This window comes from Bos javanicus, chromosome 13, assembly GCF_032452875.1.
Source record: "Bos javanicus breed banteng chromosome 13, ARS-OSU_banteng_1.0, whole genome shotgun sequence".
NCBI classification, from domain to species: Eukaryota; Metazoa; Chordata; class Mammalia; order Artiodactyla; family Bovidae; genus Bos; species Bos javanicus.
In genome coordinates, this window is record NC_083880.1 from 7297261 (window position 1) to 7319099 (window position 21839).

Below are 21839 nucleotides of genomic sequence, written 5' to 3' on the forward strand. Positions count from 1 at the left end.
CGTCCTGGCTCTTGGACAGCCTTCTGCCTGAGACAGAGCCTTTGAATAAGGTCAGAGGAGAGAAAACTGGGCACTTCTGGGTTACCGCAGTTACTGACGGAGTTTTCCCTTCCTCCGCCCTCATCCTTTTTGTTTCCTGAGCTAGATGGCCTCACGTACCACATGGTGGAGGGGACGCTGAGCTTCTGTCTGGCCTCCAGCTAGGATGCCATCTTCCATTTACCAAGAAGGCGAGGTGGGTCTCTGCCTACCCCAACCTCCTATTTTATTGTCAGTGACACTGTTCTTTACCAGGACCCTACACTCCTCCCAGGCCCACTAATCGGGCATGGGGCTTTAGAGTTAATGCTTCAGCCCCAGTCTGCATGTTAATACAGGCAAATGTTTTCACATGTCTACAGGATGGGCTGGGTACATACCTTACTAGCTGCCATAGAAAAGTATTTGAAAGCAGTAGCATTATTTTGTGGTGCTGCAGCATTCCCTTCTAAATACATCTACAAAAAAACACACACACACATACAAATAAAAAGTAAAAACTAAAGATTTCGAGGGCAATGAAAATGTTTTAGAATGACATCAAGGTGATGATGGCACAACACGTTGAATGTAGTAAATGCCGCTGAAGCACATACTTTAAAATGGTTAATTTTATGTTATTTGAATTTCTCCTCATTTTTAATAAAAGGAAAAATTAAGAATACAATCTAGTACACACACTCTAGAGTACCCTCACCTAAGGGTGAGGAAAGAATCCTGTTGGTATTTTTTTTCATGTTTCCTTGCATCTAAATTTACTGTATGTAGTACTTCTGGAAGCCGGGCACTTGTCCCCATGGTTACTGAAACAGACTGGCTGTGGGAGCCAAGGGCAGTGAGCAGGGGAGTGAGTAGTCTTGGAAGGAGAGAAGGTGCCTCTTCAGAGGAACCTTCCACAAAGGCTCCTCCCGTCAGTCAGGGAGGAGCTGGTTCTTTGGTCAGTCTGGAGCTGGTTCTCATTCCAGGAACGGTGGGAGGAGGGACCACGCTGGGTGGAGGTCTGTCCCAGGGTTTGATGTACAACTAGATCAGCTCTCCTGTTACACGCCAGGGGTTTGTGGGGAGGGCTCCGAGTTACGCTCAGCCAGGAGCCCTGGGCCACCGGTACTTTCAAAGAGCGATTTTGGGGAAGGGATAGCTAGGGAGTTTGGGACTGACGTGTACACACTGCTATACGGATAACTGACAAGGACAGAATGTCTAGCACTTGGAACTCTGCTCAATGTTATGTGGCAGCCTGGATGGGAGGGAGGTTTGGAGGAGAATGGATACATCTGTATATATGGCTGAGTCTCTTTGCTGTCCACCTGAAACTATCACAATATTGTTAATAGCTATGCTGCTGCTGCTGCTGCTAAGTCGCTTCAGTCGTGTCCGACTCTGTGTGACCCCATAGACGGCAGCCCACCAGGATCCTCCGTCCCTGGCATTCTCCAGGCAAGAACACTGGAGTGGGTTGCCATTTCCTTAGTGAAAAGAGAAAGTGAAGTCGCTCAGTCGTGTCCGACTCTTAGCGACCGCATGGACTACAGCCTACCAGGCTCCTCCAGCCATGGGATTTTCCAGGCAAGAGTACTGGAGTGGGGTGCCATTGCCTTCTCCTGTTAATAGCTATACTCCAATATAAAATTAAAAGTTAAAAAAAGGACTGCTTTTGGTACCCCAGATAAAGACCACTATTGTACGGGACTTCTTCCCAAACTGTCACCCCAAGAATATCACTGTCAGGTCATAGCTGAAGGCCCTGCTTAGCTGCTTTCATGAAGAAGGTGGGCAGACCCATGACCCTACACTGGTTCAGGTAGCTGGTACTACTAGGTTTTAAGATATGAAAGCTATTGATCAAAAGGAAGCTTGTACCTTTCCTATAAATGCCATAGCGTTTGCGCTCCCAGCTTTTGCAGCCTTTAAGAAGTAGTATAATGCTTTCTGGAGAGAAAAGGAACAGTATTATTGACAGTCACAAACATATCCTGTAAAACAGCTTTTGCATTAAGTTTTATTTCATTTGACATGCATTAAAAAAAAAATCTGTGAAATGCCTACTTTGTTCAAGGCACTCACTACTCCAAGTGCTATTTCAATCATGAACCTGAAGAGTGGGAGATAAATATATATATATATTTCACATGTACAGTTTTAGAATGTGCGGGCTTGTTTTTCACATTTGGAAAGGCATCATGGGCATGTTGCTTTGTGGAGGAGAGATAAATCCCAGCTGTAGAACTAAATACTCCATTATTTTTTAAAACCACACTTGTATGTTGACAGTACGTACTTACTGTGTAAGACAGTTTGTGTAAGTGGCAGGATTGGATATACAGCACCCTAATGTTTATGGTGCAGAGGGAATTAGACCAGACACCCCTGGTTGCCTTCTTGGTCCAGGTCTCTCTGCAGAGGTGAACCTCAGACCAATTCTTTCCAAAGAAAGTCAAAGGGGGCGGCAAACCCTTCTGACTCTCTCTGGGTCATAACATTCAACGAAATGCTCAGTCTAAATGCGTGGGAGGTCACCTGTCTCTTGCTGCCTCATTCCTCAGGCCTCCTCCTGACTTTCCCTAAGTCCTCTTCAGAGACTTCATGGAGAATTAAATAAATAAGTCCCAGGAATGAGAAATGAAGACATGCTCCAAAATGTCTTTTAGTAGGACACAACTTTCCTCTCTTTAAAAAGCCTTGACTGATTGTAAGGATCTGCAATTGATGGGCAAGGATCTGCCCCTTCCCAAAGAGAAGAGAACGCTTGAGGAAGAAAGGTAGGTAGTTCTTTTATATGTAAGTTTTCTCTAGAAATATTGGCAACTTATTTGAGAACTATACACATTATGTCGACAAGTCGGTCTGCCGTGGACATACTACTACTACTACTAAGTCGCTTCAGTCGTGTCCGACTCTGCGCGACCCCATGGACTGCAGCCCACCAGGCTTCTCCGTCCACGGGATTCTCCAGGCAGGAACACTGGAGTGGGTTGCCATTTCCTTCTCCAGTGCATGAAAGTGAGAAGTGAAAGTGAAGTCGCTCAGTCGCGTCCGACTCTTAGCAACCCCTGGACTGCAGCCCACCAGGCTTCTCCGTCCATGGGACTTTCTGGGCAACAGTACTGGAGTGGGGTGCCATTGCCTTCTCCGGCCGTGGACATAAAGTAAATACAAAAGCCACCATCCTGGACCTCATCACGTCATGGATCCACTCATCCACCCATCCTTCTCTTCTTCACTTATCCTTTCAAGATCTTGACTGATACCTGCCATACATATGGTAATATGTTAGGTATCACAGGTGATTGACAGATGAACAAAAACCACTGTGCCTACTTTGCTTCTTAGCAGTACTGCTGTGAAAAAGTAGATGTAAATAGCAATGACAGGAAGTGAAAGATAGAATAAAAGGAACACTAAAAAGAATTAGAGGGGTTTAGAATAACAGGAATTGTACCTAGTTCTTTTAAGTATTTTACAAGCTTTTTCTTCCTTAATCTTCAAAACTGCACTGTAAGGAAGGTATTACTAATATCTGAGCTATTTAGTGACGGTTGGAGTCAAGAAGCCGATACTGGCATCCTGCCAGCAGCCTAAATCCAATTCCCACGTACTCGGCACTCTGCCTTCACGGTTTAAAGAACGAGGGCTCAAATGATAAAGGTCACACAAAAGATGGAGAGGATTCACCACACACAGGGCATGAGAGGCTGAGGGAACAACATGAGCAAAGAATGGAGACGGGAGTGTCCAAAGTGTGTCCAAGAAATAGTAGTTCCTTCAGTATGGCTGAAGTAGAGCATTCAAAAGCTAAGATGTGCTAAAATGTGATGGAGCAATATAATTAACAGGCTAAGGACTGTTATTTTATTTGGTTTAGAAATAGAAACCAGTGGAGATTCATGAGCATGAGGGAGTGTTGAAACAAATGCTGCTGAAAATGTCTGGAATAACGTAGGTGTCAGTAGGATAGGAGAAAATTATAGCAATGTATGATTTACTATACCAATTACATATTGGTAAATAAATCAAATGTATGATAAAATTTATGATTTAATAATCACATTTATCAAAGAACATCAATATAAAAAATATTTCTTATGAATATCCCTGCTGAACCAAGACCCAAGTATATCCATCGAGAACCATGATGTGTGCAAGTACAGTATCTCCGGCCTTGCTCCCTCATTCATGGTCTCCTCCCCTGTGCTCTTGGGCACTCTGTCTTTCCCCATCATAGCATGCATCCATTGATTTAATTGTCTGCTTAATTTTCTGTTTCCCCCAATGTTGAATCCTCTGTATTTAGCACAGTATCTACTGTATATTAGGCAGCCAGAAAATGTTTCTGGGATGAATGAATGACTGAGTGAATGAAAGAATAAATTTGTTAATCTCTAAAACAAAGGGACTGAATTTTAATCTTTATGGTCCCTTCTAGCTCTAAAATTATGATTTTATAAACTCATTTTCAAAGTGCAGTTTTAGAGTTTGGGCTCAAATATTTGGCATTAGAGAGTTATGCTCTGGGAAACTAGATTTGAGTTGTTAAAAGAGAATAGCCTATTCCCCAGAAGCAAATAAGAATCCTGGAGTTTTTCCCCATCCTTCAATATAATAAGCCCATAAAGACCAAAAATGGAGGGTCTAATTTCTCCTTCCACTTTCCTTGGTTACTTGGCATTTCAGTTCTCTTTACATTAACCTGCCTTTAATGTTGGGCTTCCCAGGTAGCCCAGTGGTAAAGAATCTGCTTGCCAATGCAGGAGATGCATGTTTGATCCCTGGGTGGAGGAGATCTCCTGGAGAAGGAAATGGCAACCCACTCCAGTATTCTTGCCTGGAAAATGTCATGGACAGAGGAGCCTGGCAGGCTACAGTCCATAGGGCTGCAAAGAGTCAGACACGACTGAGTGCACATGACTTTAAAGCTACTCTTTCAACTGCATAAACATTTGTTAAACACTCTGTGAAAGTATCATGCAAGCTACTTCAATGGCCGTGCATGGGCCAACCTGCATTCTTGCTCTCAGAGTCAGGTATTCATCTCTCCATTCATCCATCCATCTGCTGTGTTCTGCATATTTCTGTTCCCCCCAAATCCATATGTTGAAAACATACTACCCAACATGATGGTATTAGGAAGTGAGGTTTCTGAGAGGTGATTGGCAGAGTCCTCATGAATGGGATTAGTGCCCTTGAAAAAGGCCCCAGAGAGCTAGCTTGACCCTTCTGCCAGGTAGGGATACAAGGAAAAGCCTACAGATTGTAAGAGGGCCTTCGCCCAAACATGGTGGCACCCTGATCTCAGACTTCCAGCCTCCAAAACTGTGAGAAAATAAAGTTCCATTGTGTATAAGCCACCAAGTACACAGTATTTTTGTTATAACGGTTCAAACAAAAACACGATCCATCCATCCGTCCTTCCTTCAAATATTTACTGACCACCTACCATCATATTTTACTGATTATAAGATGTATACCCCCCATCTCTCATTTTAATCAGGACACTTTTTACTATCAATGGCACCATATAATTTATATTGGCAATGTTTTCTCTTGCTCAGTAAAACATAATGTATCCTATAACTGATGGTGTCTTAGGATGAAATATAGTGTGTCTTAGGCATTATGCTAAGTGAGGTTTTATTATTTGAATGCACATCTCTCTCTTTTTTTTAAACTGAACATGATGATTTTTCATTGGTTCTAAGAAAATCCCTGGTTTAATCAGTTTGCAACATTTCCTCTAGAATGAAATGCCAAGAAAATGTATTGTTCTAAAAACATTTGGGAATACTTCTTTTATCTCAGGCTCTGTAAATCACTCTTAAAAGGGATAGCATTAGCTCTTTTATTTTTCATGGATGGCAGAGTGGACAAAACAGTTGCCTTATGTATTTAATATTATTCCTCTGCTGGGTGTAACTTAATTATGCCTTATCCACCTTAATAACATGCACCAAAACACCCAGCTTTTCCTAATCCAATTCATCCTGGGCCTGTATATATTTAGAAATGCAAATAACATTAAAATGTATGTATACAAATTCAAGACAATGTAATCAAGACTTGTATATACAATACTTTCCAATAATTAAGAATCTTGTGGGGAGGAGAAGGTGAAAATGTTGCCTATAGTGACAACTCATAAGAGAAATTAATTCAATCAAACAATGAGGAGGGTGAAAATGTCAAGCTCGTCATTTCTAGGTATTTTGATTTTTAATTTGCTGGACAGTGCTGGGACAGGACCGGGAAAGGTCAGTTTTCATTCCAATGCCAGAGAAAAGCAGTGCCAAAGAATGTTCAAACTACTGCACAATTGCATTCATCTCACATGCTAGCAAAGTAATGCTCAAAAGTCTTCAAGCTAGGCTTCAACAGTACATAAACCGAGATCTTCCAGATGTTCAACCTGGATTTAGAAAAGGCAGAGGAACCAGAGACCAATTGCCAACATATGTTGGGTCATAGAAAAAGTAAAAGAATTCCAGAAAAACATCTACTTCTGCTTCATTGACTATGCTAAAGCCTTTGACTGTGTAGATCACAACAAACTGTGGAATATTGTTAAAGAGATGGGAATACCAGAACATCTCACTTGCCTCCTGAGAAACTTGTATGCGGGTCAAGAAGAAACAGTTAGAACCAGACATGGAACAACAAACTGGTTCCAAACTGGAAAAAGGAGTAAGTCTCAAGGCTGTATATTTTCACCTTGCTTATTTAATTTATATGCAGAGTACATCATGTGAAATGCTGGGCTGGATAAAGCATGGGCTGGATGAAGCAGAAGCTGGAATCAAGATTGCTGAGAGAAATATCAATAACCTCAGATAAGCAGATGATACCATCCTTACGGCAGAAAGCAAAGAGGAACTAAAGAGCCTCTTGATGAAGTTGAAAGAGGAGAGTGAAAAAGCTGGCTTAAAACCCAACGTTCAAAAAATTAAGATCATGGCATCTGGTCCTATCGCTTTATGGCAAACAGATGGGGAAACAATGGAAACAGTGACAGACTTTATTTCTGGGGGCTCCAAAATCACTGCAGATGGTGACTGCAGCCATGAAATTAAAAGACGTTTGCTCCTTGGAAGGAAAGCTATGACCAACCTAGCTGCTAATTCACTTCAGTCGTTTCCAACTCTGTGCAACCCCATAGATGGCAGCCCACCAGGACAGCATATTAAAAAGCAGAGACATTACTTTTCCAACAAAGGTCCTTTTAGTCAAAGCTATGGTTTTTCCAGTGGTCATGTATGGATGTGAGAGTTGGACCTTAAAGAAGGGTGAGTGCCATAGAATTGATGCTTTTGAACTGTGGTGTTGGAGAAGGTTCTTGAGAGTCCCTTGGACTGCAAGGAGATCCAACCAGTCAATCCTAAAGGAGATCAATCCTCGGTGTTCATTGGAGGGACTGATGTTGAAGCTGAAACTCCAATACTTTGGCCACATCATGCGAAGAGCTGACTCATTGGAAAAGATCTGACGCTGGGAAAGATTGAAGGCAGGGGGAGAAGGGGATGACAGAGGATGAGATGTTTGGATGGCATCACCAACTTGATAGACATGAGTTTGAGCAAGCTCCAGGAGATGGTGAAGGACAGGGAAGCCCGGTGTGCTGCAGTCCCTGGGGTTGCAAAGAGTCAGGCATGACTGAGTGACTGAACAACAACAACCAGGCATCACTTATATTTATAAAGAACCTCACAATAATTTTCTGTGGTGGACTAAAACATTAGCGTACTTGCTCAAGTGGTGATTCTTAGGCTGAGAAATAACATCTAATTCTTAGGATGCCGTCATTCATTTATTCAGTAGACAGTAAGTACCTAATGTGTACCAGGTACTAATCTAAGTACAGGACACACATTAGTGAATAAGATGGATAAGAATTTACATTGCCCTGCAGGAAGACAGTTAACAATCCAAGATCAGTAAAGTACAAGGAATGAGAGGGGCTAGAGAAAAATAAACACAGCATGATAAGATAAGTGATTTAAAAAAAAAAAAAAAAGGTAGAATTGATCAAGAAAATCCTCTCCGAGGAAGTAGGATTTTAAAGATAAGAAGCTAGCCATGGGGAGATCTTCCCACTCCTCTCTGCATATTTCACACTATTCCAAATTGATTTTGGTGCAAGGCTTCCCTGGTGGCTCAGAGGTTAAAGCATCTGCCCACAATGCGGGAGACCTGGGTTCGATCCCTGGGTTGGGAAGATCCCCTGGAGAAGGAAATGGCAACTCACTCCAGTATTCTTGCCTGGTGAATCCCATGGATGGAAGAGCCTGGTAGGCTACAGTCCACGGGGTTGCCAAAGAGTCAGACATGACTGAGCGACTTCACTTGCTGTGGCAAGTTGCAAAAATAGCCATAATACTTTGCAGGTCTGCCTATTAAGAGAAGTTCTTTTTCCTATTCTTTCAATGCTGGCTGGCCTTGTGACTTACTTTGGCCAAAAGAATATGGCAGAATTGATCCTGTCCGTTCTGACCCTAGGCCTCAGGAGACTTTCACTACTGCATTTGTAAAACATTTGACTGCCATGCAAAAAGCATGGGCCTGCTGGCTGGAGGATGAGAGCATGTGGAGAGACCAAGTCATCCCAGCTGCCATGGACCAGGCCATCATAAATCAGCCAGCCCTGGTCAAAACTCTGGCAAACTATAGATGTGTGAAGAAGCCCAGCCAAGATCAGAAGAATTACTTAGCTGAACCCAGCCATAACTACTGACCTGCCAAAACTGTGAATTAAATAAATGGTGGTTGTGTTAGGGTACCTACGTTTGGGGGTGGTTTATGATGGCAGCCTAAGCTAACTGATAAGCCAATGAGTCTTGAGGTCTGATGCCTTGATGGGAATCCTTCATCCAAGTTCAGGTTTCTTTAGGCTAAGGAAAGCAGGAAGGACTAGCTTGTGCTTGCCCTACTGCTGGGATGGTTCTGGAATTAAACCAGTCTTTTTGAGATGTCTGAATGGGAAGAATGGGGCCCAACCTACCAACAGAAAATTAGAAGCAACCTGAGTGATTACATCATTCCTTTTTCTTGCTTTATGAATAAGAAAACTAGATATCAATGACTGGGGTTTTCATAAACTTGTTTTTTGTTTTTGCTCAGGTCAAGAGTGAGTAAGTAAGTTTTAACTTGAGTTTAAGTAAGTTTTAATGAAAGGTGCACAGGCTTTGAATACAGAAATACTGAGTTGCACTTTTATTTCTTAACACTCTTACTACCTAGCTATGAGATTTGAAACAATTTACGTTATCTATTCAGCCTCAGCTTCTCATCTGTAAAACAGAGCTAATGAATGTGAATGAGCCCATAGCAGAGCTTGTCTGGGCCATTCAGCTGAAGCCCGACTGCCTAGCTGTTGCTGCTACAGCACCAGACTCTTCTACTGCCAGCCTTGGGACTGCACCTCATTCTCACCTGGAGGCAGCTATAGCTCCCATCTGGTGTTCATGCTGACTGGAAGTGCTTAGCTTTGTGGGGTTTTATAAACTCTATGGATGTTAGTGGTCATTCTGTATAAGTGTGGTTTTGGTGCCTTCACAATCAAATTTTGTCTTTATGGAAAATGGGAACTTCTTCCCAGTTTTGGATCTTGTAGTTAGCAGAAGAAACTCATTACAGGCTGAAATCTGATGTTGGCATAATATTGTGAATCCAGAAGTTCTCATCAAGAAGCTAAAACCTTAGTTGAAGACCTTCAATTGAGCTGTCCTGAGATGGATGCATATGTTTACTTCAGTTGCTACCTATTTTATCACATTTTATAAAATTAACTTTGACATTTACCTAATACGTATGCTGCTGCTGCTGCTGCTAAGTCGCTTCAGTCGTGTCCGACTGTGTGCGAGCCTTAGACGGCAGCCCACCAGGCTTCCCGTCCCTGGGATTCTCCAGGCAAGAACACTGGCGTGGGTTGCCATTTCCTTCTCCAATGCATGAAAGTGAAAAGTGAAAGTGAAGTCGCTCAGTCGTGTCCGACTCTAGCGACCCCATGGACTGCAGCCCACCAGGCTCCTCCGTCCATGCGACTTTCCAGGCAAGAGTACTGGAGTGGGGTGCCACTGCCTTCTCCGCCTAATGCGTATAGTACCTCATATAAAACACAAACTAGAGTGCCAAAGACACATTCATGAAATAACAACGTAAAGTGAAACAGAAAGTAATAACAGTTCAGATTTTTACGTAACTGCTGTGAAGTAGTTATTTCTATTGTTTAGCCACTAGGATTGAAGTAGAGCAAATACTCCTTTGAGACGGTGAGCACATGGCTCCTATAAAATGACAAGGGTTTCAAAGTCATCTTTTAAGAAGAATCTCAGCTAATTCCCCAGATCTGTGGGGATCTAGGGCCTTAAAACTACAATCAGCATTGAGAGAAGATCTCGTCCAGGGGCTTTGGCATCTTACTAAGGAGGATCCTCTGTAGGTTAAGTTTATTTGCTTTTTACTCCACCATATATTTGAATTGTTAATCGTCTAACTTCATTGGGATAAAGTAAGGTTAAGCAAAGTGATTGAAAGGAGCTTTACAAATTTATAAAGAAGCTTAATAATATACCCAATTATGTTGGAAGCAGCCTGTCCTCTGATTTAGCTAAATGGGGTTGAGGCTGGTCCTCAGGCTCCTTGGCAGGAAATTCCCACGTGGACTTGCCACAGCTGGCCTTAGGGGAGAGAGCATGTCCTCCTCACCCAGCCCCAGTGCAACCGTGAGTCTGGGTGGGAAGAGGGTGGGTTCAGTGGGACCCTGGAAACTCCCTGCCCCAGCTACTCTTTCACAGGCCTCTACCCCTCTATACTTAGAGGCAGGTAGGAAAAGTGCTTTCTCTAAGAAACTCTGTTCTCCTTCAAAAGCTGGGAAGCAGATCTGACAAAGGAAGCAGTGGTGGGCTTTCCCGGGCAGCTCTTCCACCCACCCTCAGCTTCCCTTACACCTGTCCTCCCACCCACATGACGCAAGCTTGAGATGGACTTACATAGTAATCTTGATCCAGACCTTTCCTCCCAATTAGATGCAACTGTCCAAGAGATACCTAGAAAAGAGGAGTTTTGGAAAATGATTTTAGCAGTAGTATTCATTTTAACAAGAAAAGGGGAAAAAAATTACCTGATGATTTTACTATAGTACATCAATCCAGTTTGCTGCAGTTAGCGTGTCTTAAAAAAAGAGGCAGGAAACCATCCTGACTCTGTGTTTTATTGGGTAAATGGTTGACATTGGGTATGCAGCTTCCGCAGGAGCAGGAAGCTGGCCTGATGATGTACAGCAATGCCCAGGCACACTAGTGACCTTAACGTTTGGTTCTCAAAGGTCACATAAACGATGTCCCATTTCTATTCTCATTTCCAAAGACAGGCTGCTTCTGGCTCCTGATAAAAGTTCATTCATATTAAAACCAACATTTATGGTAACTTTTTTCTATAATTACAATCTAGTTTTTTTTTTTTAATAAGTTTTTTAGGAGTAAGTGCCAAAAAAATGCCACTACTATGGCAACTGGCTCCTTCATAAGCTGTAAGAAACTACAAGTTAGGGAACGAAAAAGGAGCAGAACAAAGAGGAGGGGGTTCTCTTCCCTTCCCTATTCAGGATGGGGCACTGTTGTTAACCCTTCTAGGACTCAGAGAGAACCAAGCCCTTTGTGATTAAAATGTTCTAAAGATTTAAGTTCATCCATATACATTACTTGTATCTGAACATCTCCTCTTTCTGCCAAAAATTTATAGTATTGGTATATGTCCCAATCCAAAATCTCACTGTTAGAACTCAGATTTTCAGGTCTTTCAGTTAGTCTCACTTTTTCCACTGGAATACCTTCACTTTTTTCCAGTTTATCAGCAACTGTGAACAGAAACAAGCCAGAGCAATATATAACAGTCATCTTAAAGCAAGCACGATTAGGCTGATTCTCTTTAAACTATGCCGAGATTGGGCCTCCTAACAGAAAAGAAATATCCTTAGGAGACAGAAATTTGCTAATTTTGTTTATTTGGTTCTGAGAAAAGTATAAGACACTATCTATTCTTTGTAACCAATATAATCATTGTATCAGTATATGTCAGACCCTACTGAAGACCTTAGCCAGGCAGACTCAGGAAAGAAGATAGATGTCAGAAGAAGGCAAACAACCTTTCCATCACTGACTTTTTCTGGGCATCCTGAAACTACAATATAAGAGTAAGAACTGCTTCTTATTTACTTCCTATGGATAGTCTGAAAATAAACTGTAAATATGCTTGAGTAAACCTAACAAAACAGCAGTTTGAAATATATATATATATATATATATCAAATAATTTCAGTTTCATTAAGCACATAAAAACATCTTGATATATAAAGCATCTTAAATTCAAAAGCAGTTTTTTTCTCAGATCCTAATCATGACAAAGATGTAAATTTAGATGTTATTATGATTATAGAAACTAACTAAATGGACTTTAGCATACTCACTTCTTAGACTTTTATTTAATACTCTATTATGGAGTCTGGTTTAGTGATGCTGCATGTGGAAATATTACATGCAACTTTGAAAATTCTAGAAATAATTCACTTCCTGCTCAATTTTTTTTTTTTATAGACAAAGGACAGGGTAATCGAGTAGTGGTTACTTGACTTGTTCTCAAATGCAATGATAGAGATCGCCAGTGTGTGTATCCTGCACATACATTCTACAATGCATGGACATCCATAGCTTCAGGAATTTTTTAACAAGGCATCCTATATTTGAAATGTTTGAATTATAGAAACTATGTAATATTTATTGATGTTATATTTAAGTTCTCAGTTTAAGGAAAGAAGATCACAAGATCAAGTAAAACAGAATTATTTGGAGACATGAGCTAACAAAAATAAAAGATGAGTACAATCATTTAGAACTTTTTGAAAAGTAACTTAAGAAATCAGAAACTTCACATTGTATGGAAAGAGCTGTATTATAACTGATGTTAAAGCACAGTCTTTAAATACTTTATAAATATTTCAACTAGTATTGATTTATTTTTTAAATGTCTTGGCAAGTCTCTTTATCTTAAAATAAACTATGTGGATTACTCACTATAATCTGCCACTTTCTTGTAATGACTTAGGGCAACTTCACAATTCTGTAGAACATTGATTCCTGACAAATATCTGTACCCCTAAAACACAGGCATATAAATTCTTAATATTCTGACAATACTATATTTATAACACACCTATTTGGGCTCAAGAATATTTAATTACAAACCAAAATCATCTGCGACATCATGCTTCCTCCAGCACTTCCAAAGGTATAATATATCAGTGCCTAAAGTTAAAAAAAAATTATTTGACATCTAAATTTGAAACTTAAACCCAATCACTGCTTTTTTATTCCTAGCCCAGCAATGAACCTTGAACTACTCCCACATAAATCCTAAATTTCATTCTCTTCCTCTTTAAAGAAGGCTGCCATTCACTGAGGGCTTACTGAGTTCTGAAGTTTGTGAAAAGGGGATTGTACATGATATTTCATTAAAACATCACGAAATCCCTATGGAGTAGATATTATCTGAGACTTTAATATGGAACATTAGGAAGCTATGGTACTCAGGCCCTAACCTTCCCTAACTATTGAGCTGTGCTCTTACCCACCACTCTAGAGTGAGCTCTTCACTCAAAGAGTAGACTCTCTATTCAGTGTCCCTTTAAAAAAATCATATTTTGTTCAAAAAAAAAAAAAATAGAATGACTTTACCTTAGCTTGATTGTATTCCATTCCTATTCCATAAGAAGACAAAAATCCTAAGGCCTAAAGCCCAAAAGAAAAAGAAAAATTCAATAAATCCATTTATTTTACAGTTATTACCAACATTAGCAAGGGCTATTTTAAATATCTGCTCTATAATTACTTGTGTTGTTAACTTATTTCTTATAGTATAGCAAGTTGCATTATTATACTTTTGCTAAGGCGGCATGAATTTAGAAAAGGTCACAATAATGGAAGCTTTGTATAATATATGTGGAAATAAGCTAATACTTACTGAACTTTAGAATAATTATAGTGATAAAATAATATAAACCAATGCTCTGTATGTGTCTGCCTTTTTAGAAATGTAAAGACATTTTTCTCCAATATGTTAAAATTTGAATTTGAATATTTTTCTTCATATTTTAAAAATAAAATGTGATGGCTATAAAAAGTTTGAACAGGAAAAATTATATTGAATAAAAGGTCAAAGTCTGAACACAGATCAAGATGGTGGAATACGAAGCCCCAGGTCTTGTTTCTCCAATGGAGCCAAAATATACGTGCAAAAAGCCTTTATGAGAACTCAAGAGACCAGTTAAGAAATCACTGTTACCCAGTCAAGCTCACAGCAAAGAACAGCCCATTGAAATAGGTCAGAAAAGTCATTTTATTTAATCTGCAATCACTCCTCCCCAAGCCAGCACAGCTTGGTGTGATCAGGAAAAAAAAGAGAAAAATGGGATAGGTATTCTGACTTTCAAGGAGTAGCTGATCAAAGATCTGACTTTCGTCTCATCTGATTTACAGCACTGGCAGATCTGGAATGCTTTAGATGCTAGAGACCTCTAAGCAATAAAGAGAGCTTAGAGACTTGTTGCAACTCTAGAGAACCCGCACTACCATAGAATGCAGTACTTAAGGGACATCAGCAAACCGAACATTATGTGACATATAATAGCATTGTAATACATATTGTGGGAGTCACAGAGGAGTGAGAGAAAGGGGCAGACAGATTATTTTAAGAAAATTTGGCTGAAAGCTTCCCAAACCTGAGACAGGAAATAGACATCCAAATTCAAATTCAAAGAACTCCAAGTAGGATGAACTCAGAGAGCCCAATGCCAAGACATACCATTAATCAAACTATCAAAAGTCAAAGGCACGGAACACTGGGTGCAGCGAGAGAAAAGAGACTTGCCACATACAAAGAAACTTCCATATGATTATGAGCAGATATATCAGCAGAAACGTTACAGGGAAGAAGGGAGTGGGATGGAACATTCAAAATGCTGAAAGAAAAAAGCTGTCAACCAAGAACACTGTATCTGGCCAAACCAACTTTAAAAAATAATTTTTTTTCCTGATAAACAAAATTCCCTGATAAACAAAAACTGAGGGAATTCATCAACACTAGAGCTGCCTTACAAGAACTGCTAAAGGGTGTCCAAGTTGAAAGAATGTTAGCCATAACACAAAAGCATACAAAAATATAAAGCTCTCTGGTAATAATAAATACATAGACAAACACAGAATCATATAATACTGTAATGGTGGTGGATAAGTCACTTTTAATTCTGCTAGAGAATTTAAAAGGTAAAAGCATAAAAGATAACTATAACTAAAAAACTATGCTAATGATACAAACTATAAAAAGATATGATTTGTGTCACTGATAACATAAAATGGGAGGAGAGCAGAGTATATGTGATTGAAGTTAAGTCAATATCAATTTAAAATAGATTCGTGCAGTGGTAAAGAATCTGCCTGCCAATACAGGAGATGCAGGAGACATGGGTTCAATCCCTGGGTAAGGAAGATCCCCTGGAAGAGGCAATGACAACCCACTCCAGTATTCTTGCCTTGTCTTGTCCCATGGGCAGAGAAGCCTGGCAGGCTATGGTCCATGGGGTCACAAAGAGTTGGACACAACTGAGAACTGAACTGAACTGAGCAATTAACACATACACACAAAGAGTAACTGCAAGGAAAATACCTATAGAAAATGCACCCAAAAAATGAGGAGAGAATCAAAGTATGCCATTACAAAAAATAAATGAAAGACAAAAGAAGGCATCAAGAGAGGAAAAGAAGGACAAAATAACTACAAGACAAACAGAAAATAGTGAACAAAATGGCAGTAGTGAGTCTTTCCCTTTAAGAAGTTACTCTAAATGTATATGGATTAAACTCACTCAATTAATAGACATAAAAGGCTGAATGGATAAGAAAACAAGACCCAACTTAATGCTGTCTACACAAGATTTATTTTAGATACAAAAACACACATAGTCTGAAAGTGAAAGAATGGAAAAAGATACTCTATGTAAATTGTAAGCAAAAGAGAGGGATGATCACACTTAGACAAAATAGACTTCAAGTCAAAAACTGTCACAAGAGATAAAGAATATTGTGTAATGATAAAAGGATCAACTCACCAGGAAGATATAACCACTATAAATACATATGCATCTAAGAGCAGAGCGACTTCACTTTCACGTTCCACTTTCATGCATTGGAGAAGGAAATGGCAACCCACTCCAGTGTTCTTGCCTGGAGAATCCCAGGGTCGGGGGAGCCTGGTGGGCTGCAGTCCATGGGGTTGCACAGAGTTGGACACGACTGAAGCGACTTAGTAGTAGTAGTAGTAAGAGCAGAGCACCCAAATACATGAAACAAACATCGACAGAGTTGAAAGAAGAAATAGACACTAATACAATAACAGTAGGAGATTCTAGTCCCCCACTTTCAAAAATGGATAGAACAAACAGACAGAGATTAATAAAATTTTCTTTGTTCACAGATGACATAATCTTATATGTAGAAAACCCTAATGATTTACAAAAAAACTGCTAAAACTAATAAATTTAGAAAAAGTGTAGGATGCAAAATCAACACACAAAAATAAATAGATTTTCTATACATTAACAATGAACATTCAGAAAAGGAAATTAGCAGTCTCATTTACAATAGCATCAAAAACAATAAACACTTTAGAATAAAATAACCAAGGAGGTGAAAGGCTTGTACACTGAAAACTATAAAACATTGCTGAAAAAAATCTGAAAATACATAAATAAATGGAAAATATCCTATGTTTATGTATTAGAAGAAGTAATATTGCTACTTTATATCAAGGGATTGGATTTAGTGCAACCCCTGTTGAAATCTCAGTGCCATTTTGCAGAAATAGAAACAACCATCCTAAAATTTATATAGAATCTCATATGTAAACTCACAAAATAGCTCATCTATCTTGAGGGAAAAAACTAAGCTAGAGGCCTCACACTTCCTGATTTCAAAATATATTACAAATTAGAGTGATTCAGAATCTGATGGTACTGGCATAAAGACAGACATATAGGCCAATGGAACAGTGTAAAGAGACCAGAAATAAATCCCCATATATATGGCCAAATGAGTTTCAACAAGGATGCCAAGGTATTGGATGCTTCTGAGAAAACTGCAATCTGTCCTTTCAATTCTGAACATTAATGTCTCTGTTCCAGTTACTGTGGCTGGTGTAACAAATCACTCAGAAACTTGGTGGCGTAATGACCATTTATTAAGCCAAGGATTCAGTGGGTCAGGAATTCGGCCAAGGTAGAGTGGGGATGGCTTTTCTCTGATTCATGATATGGGGGCCTTGGTTGGAAGACTCAAAGGCTGGAGTTGCCATAGTCTGGATTCTGGTTCATTCATGCGTTTGGCAGTTGATCCTAGCTGTTGGTTGAGATCTTAGCAGAGGCTAACAGCCAGAACAACAACATGGGGCATCTTCTATCACATGAGCTTCTCCAAGTATGCAACTGTGCTCCAGGATTGAGCACCCTGAGAGAGCGAGAGCCAGGCAGAGCTGTAGTATGGTAACTGTGCTCCAGGACTGAGCACCCTGAGAGAGCGAGAGCCAGGCAGAGCTGTAGTATGGTAACTGTGCTCCAGGACTGAGCACCCGGAGAGAGCGAGAGCCAGGCAGAGCTGTATCCTTTTAACGACTCAGCCTTCAAAGTGATGTAGCGTTACTGCCAGCAAACTCTCTGGTTTGAAGTAGTTACAAGCCCACCTGTAAGCACTGAGTCTTAACCACTGGACAGCCAGGGAATTCTCAGCCCCGGTATTTTCTGACAGGTTCTATGCTATCAGATAGGATAAGATGTTTCAATATCATCTTATACATTTTTTTCCCCACACCTGGAATTTTACATTTTCCAAAGGAGTTGGGTTTTTTTCAGTGGGAGAGGACATCTGTTGTTTACTTTAAGAATAATTCCTTTGTAGGGGAAGAATGAATATCTAAATTTAACTTTTTATTTCTTTGTTATCAAATTGAGATGTATATGTATTAAAAATTAAAATTCTAATACTTCTGAGGGCTTAAAATTTAAACAGCAATGCCCTGCTCTTTTCTTGGAAACTCCCTATTTTCCTCATAGAAAACTACTTTTAATTATTTTGGCTGTTTTCTGCTGATAATTATCATCATTAGGACTCCTGATAAATTGCTACTACTTGCTGCTAATTTATATATTTCACACATTTAGCTATAGATTTGCTACAGGATAGATAATAATTTAGGTCATCTACATGACTTTCTTTTTTTCTTTTTGCTCCTCTTCTCAATAGAATCATAATATTATTTTTTGTCAGAATAATTGTAATAGACTGTTTTTGTGTTCCTAATATTTTCAAGCTTCTTCTTGTTCGTAAGTTTATCATTCCTATCACCATTTTAGAGGTTCATTCCACACTCTTATGCATATCATTGATAATACACCTTTCTTTCCATCAGTTCAGTTCAATCACTCAGTCCTGTCCGACTTCTTGCGACCCCATGGACTGCAGCAAATCAGGCCTCCCTGTCCATCATCACTCCCAGAGCTTGCTCAAACTCATGTCCATTGAGTTGGTGATGCCATCCAACCATCTCATCCTCTGTCATCCCTTTCTCCTCCCGCCTTCAATCTTCCCGAATCAGGGTCTTTTCCAATGAGTCAGTTCTTTGCATCAGGTGGCAAAAGGATTGGAGTTTCAACTTTAGCATCAGTCCTTCCAATGAATATTCAGGACTGATTTCCTTTAGGATGGACTGGTTGGATCTCCTTGCAGTCCAAGGAACCCTCAAGAGTCTTCTCCAACACCACAGTTCAAAAGCATCAGTTCTTCAGCACTCAGCTTTCTTTATAGTCCGACTCTCACATCTATACATGACTACTGGAAAAACCATAGCTTTGACTAGACAGACCTTTGTTGGCAAAGTAATGCCTCTGCTCTTTAATATGCTGTCTAGGTTGATCATAACTTTTCTTCCAAGGAGTAAATATCTTTTAATTTCATGGCTGCAGTCACCATCTGCAGTGATTTTGGAGCCCAAAAAATAAAGTCTGCCACTGTTTCCACTGTTTCCCCATCTATTTGCCATGAAGTGATGGGACCAGATGCCATGATCTTTGTTTTATGAATGTTTAATTTTAAGCCAACTTTTTCACTCTTCTCTTTCACTTCCATCAAGAGCCTCTTCGGTTCTTCTTCACTTTCTGCCAAAAGGGTAGTGTCATCTGCATATCTGAGGTTATTGATATTTCTCCCGGCAATCTTGATTCCAGCTTGTGCTTCATCCAGCCCTGCATTTCGCATGACACACTCTGCATATAAGTTAAATAAGCAGGGTGACAATCTACAGCCTTGGTGTACTCCTTCCCCATTTTGGAACCAGTCTGTTGTTCCAGGTCCAGTTCTAACTGTTGCTTCTTGACCTGCATACAGATTTCTCAGGAGACAGGTCAGGTGGTCTGGTATTCCCACAAGAATTTTCCACAGTTTGTTGTGATCCACACAATCTAAGGTTTGGCATAGTCAATGAAGCAGAAATAGATGTTTTTCTAGAACTCTCTCACTTTTTTGATGATCCAGCAGATGTTGGCAATTTGATATCTGGTTCCTCTGCCTTTTCTAAATCAGCCTGAACATCTGGAATTTCATGGCTCACATACTATTGAAGCCTGGCTTGGAGAATTTTGAGCATTACTTTACTAGCGTGTGAGATGAGTGTAATTGTGAGGTAATTTGAGCATTCTTTGGCATTGCCTTTCTTTGGGGTTGGAATGAAAACTGACCTTTTCCAGCCCTGTGGCCACTGCTGAGTTTTCCAGATTTGCTGGCATATTGAGTGTAGCACTTTCACAGCATCCTCTTTTAGAATTTCTTTTAGGATTTCTTTCCATGCTTCATATTAAGAACAATTTGGTATTAGACACAGGAGGGCATGGCAACCCACTCCAGTGTTCTTGCCTGGAGAATCCCATGGACAGAAGATCCTGGCAGGCTACAGTTCATAGTGTCTGAAAGAGTAGAACACTACTGAAGTGACTTAGCATGCACCCATGCACTCAGCTTAATAGCTGATGGAATATTTGAAGAGCACAAGGTCATAGGCAGTGTCCTGTGGTGGACTGCCAGAAAATCTTTCACCTTGGCATCAATCCATTAGTCTATACCCTTTATTTACTATTATCAAAGCCTACATTTCTACTTTTTCATCTTGTTTATGATAACATAATCCAAGACTTTGTTAGATGTCTCCCTAAAATCAAGATACAACAAGGTCTGATAATTTCATCAAAACAGAAAATGAATAATTTCTTAAACATTTTATTATGGTTTCAAGGACAGAGAACTGTGTTACTTTTTAAACTAGGAAACTGACTGCAGAAAGTTCAATTCCTAAAAGCATAATAGCTCTAATATGTGGTTTATAATTTGTAATCTACCTAATTCATAAACTAAAAAAAAATTATGATACCATCAGTTTCTCTTTAGTCTCAAAGGTTCCATTTTTAGGAAAGTTGATCATAAAGGCTCTTATTACAAATGAAAGGCTGGAATCTTGGTACTCCGCTAACCTCTGTAGTTATATTTAAAATGGTTAAATTGGCTCCTTGCAAAACTATCTTTAGCCAATATTATTGGCTAAATAATTTATTTTTTCTTGCAGCTCTTAGCAATTTTTGACTCTGCTCAATTTAGAATCTTGTGTATATAGAAACTTTGATAGAACACAAATATACTGACCTTTGTATAAGAAAGTAAAGATACTGTTCTAATTAGTTGATTGTGTATTTTAGGATACTTTCACCAACACTGAATCATTTTGTGCAGAGCCTACCATGCTTTTTGGCCTGATGCTCTTGGAGAAAATTGTGAGGTTGGGAGGTTGTGGATTGTGTGGGAGTTAATTTCCATCCTATGATTGCAGGGGAGTGCTTTATCTGTATAATGCTCAGACTATAAAGTAAGGAACTAAAACCATGACTTCTGCAGCCTCAAATAATCAACTCAAAGAGCAGGCTTCTCTCTTTAGCAGAAAAATAACAATGAGTGATTTTAAATTATTTTTCTGGAGGGCTCCACTCTTTTTTCACTCTTTAAAACATGGCAGGCACTTGTGGAAGACAAAAGATGTCATGGGCTATCATGTAGTAAATATGCCAATTATAGTCAGGGTTGTCCTATTTCTTTACAGTTGGGCATTGTCACCTAACAACTTTACAGTAATACGTTTTTGGTCTTCGATCTTTTCTGAGATAAGGCTGAGGTGCAATGAGATGGATTATAGACTGATTCAATCTTAACCCAGAAAAAAAAAAAATGCTGTAAGTTGAAGAGAAGCTATGCCATAGTGATGACATCAGTGGTGGTTTTAAAAGGTCAAACTCTGCAAATTAGATTTGTTTGTAAGACTCTGAACTCAACCACTGTGCTGTGTTGTAGTAGCTGGGATTTAAATTTAAAGAGTTAAGTGTAGAGGATATTTTAATCAATTTCAAAGTAAATTACTCAGGTTCCATATTAACAGTTTAAAAATTAAATATTCCTCCTTTTACTTTTTATATAAGAAATTAAAAGAGAAAAAAGATCAAGCACTTAATTATTGTAATTATTTTATGAGTCTTGAAAGCATCTGTGGTCATTCTTTTTAGATTAAATTGCAAGCTGAACAAAAATGTGAATCAACCCTGATGAAAAACTCAGTTTCTTTTTGTACCCTTAATACAAAAAGATGATTTACATCAAAAAGAAATGCTCTACACAGGTAAT

At 39.5% G+C, this 21839-nt stretch overlaps 1 protein-coding gene across 6 annotated transcripts in view; it reads right to left on the reverse strand.

Annotated features, from left to right (window-relative positions):
* SEL1L2 (SEL1L2 adaptor subunit of SYVN1 ubiquitin ligase) overlaps window positions 1-21839 on the reverse strand; it is a 125351-nt gene that overhangs the window by 25215 nt on the left and 78297 nt on the right. For 5 of the 6 annotated variants that reach the window (XR_009740198.1, XR_009740197.1, XM_061435642.1 and 2 more), the window contains 7 exons: window positions 13755-13808; window positions 13266-13325; window positions 13095-13176; window positions 11727-11881; window positions 11016-11072; window positions 1900-1968; window positions 420-497 (listed from right to left, as the gene is read on the reverse strand). Coding sequence is in view for 4 of the 6 variants with exons in the window: in XM_061435642.1 (XP_061291626.1) it covers window positions 420-497; window positions 1900-1968; window positions 11016-11072; window positions 11727-11881; window positions 13095-13176; window positions 13266-13325; window positions 13755-13808 (555 nt within the window). In the remaining 2 variants the exon portion in view is untranslated. The remainder of the gene's footprint in view (window positions 1-419; window positions 498-1899; window positions 1969-11015; window positions 11073-11726; window positions 11882-13094; window positions 13177-13265; window positions 13326-13754; window positions 13809-21839) is intronic. The other variant, XM_061435639.1, reaches the window with a different exon arrangement.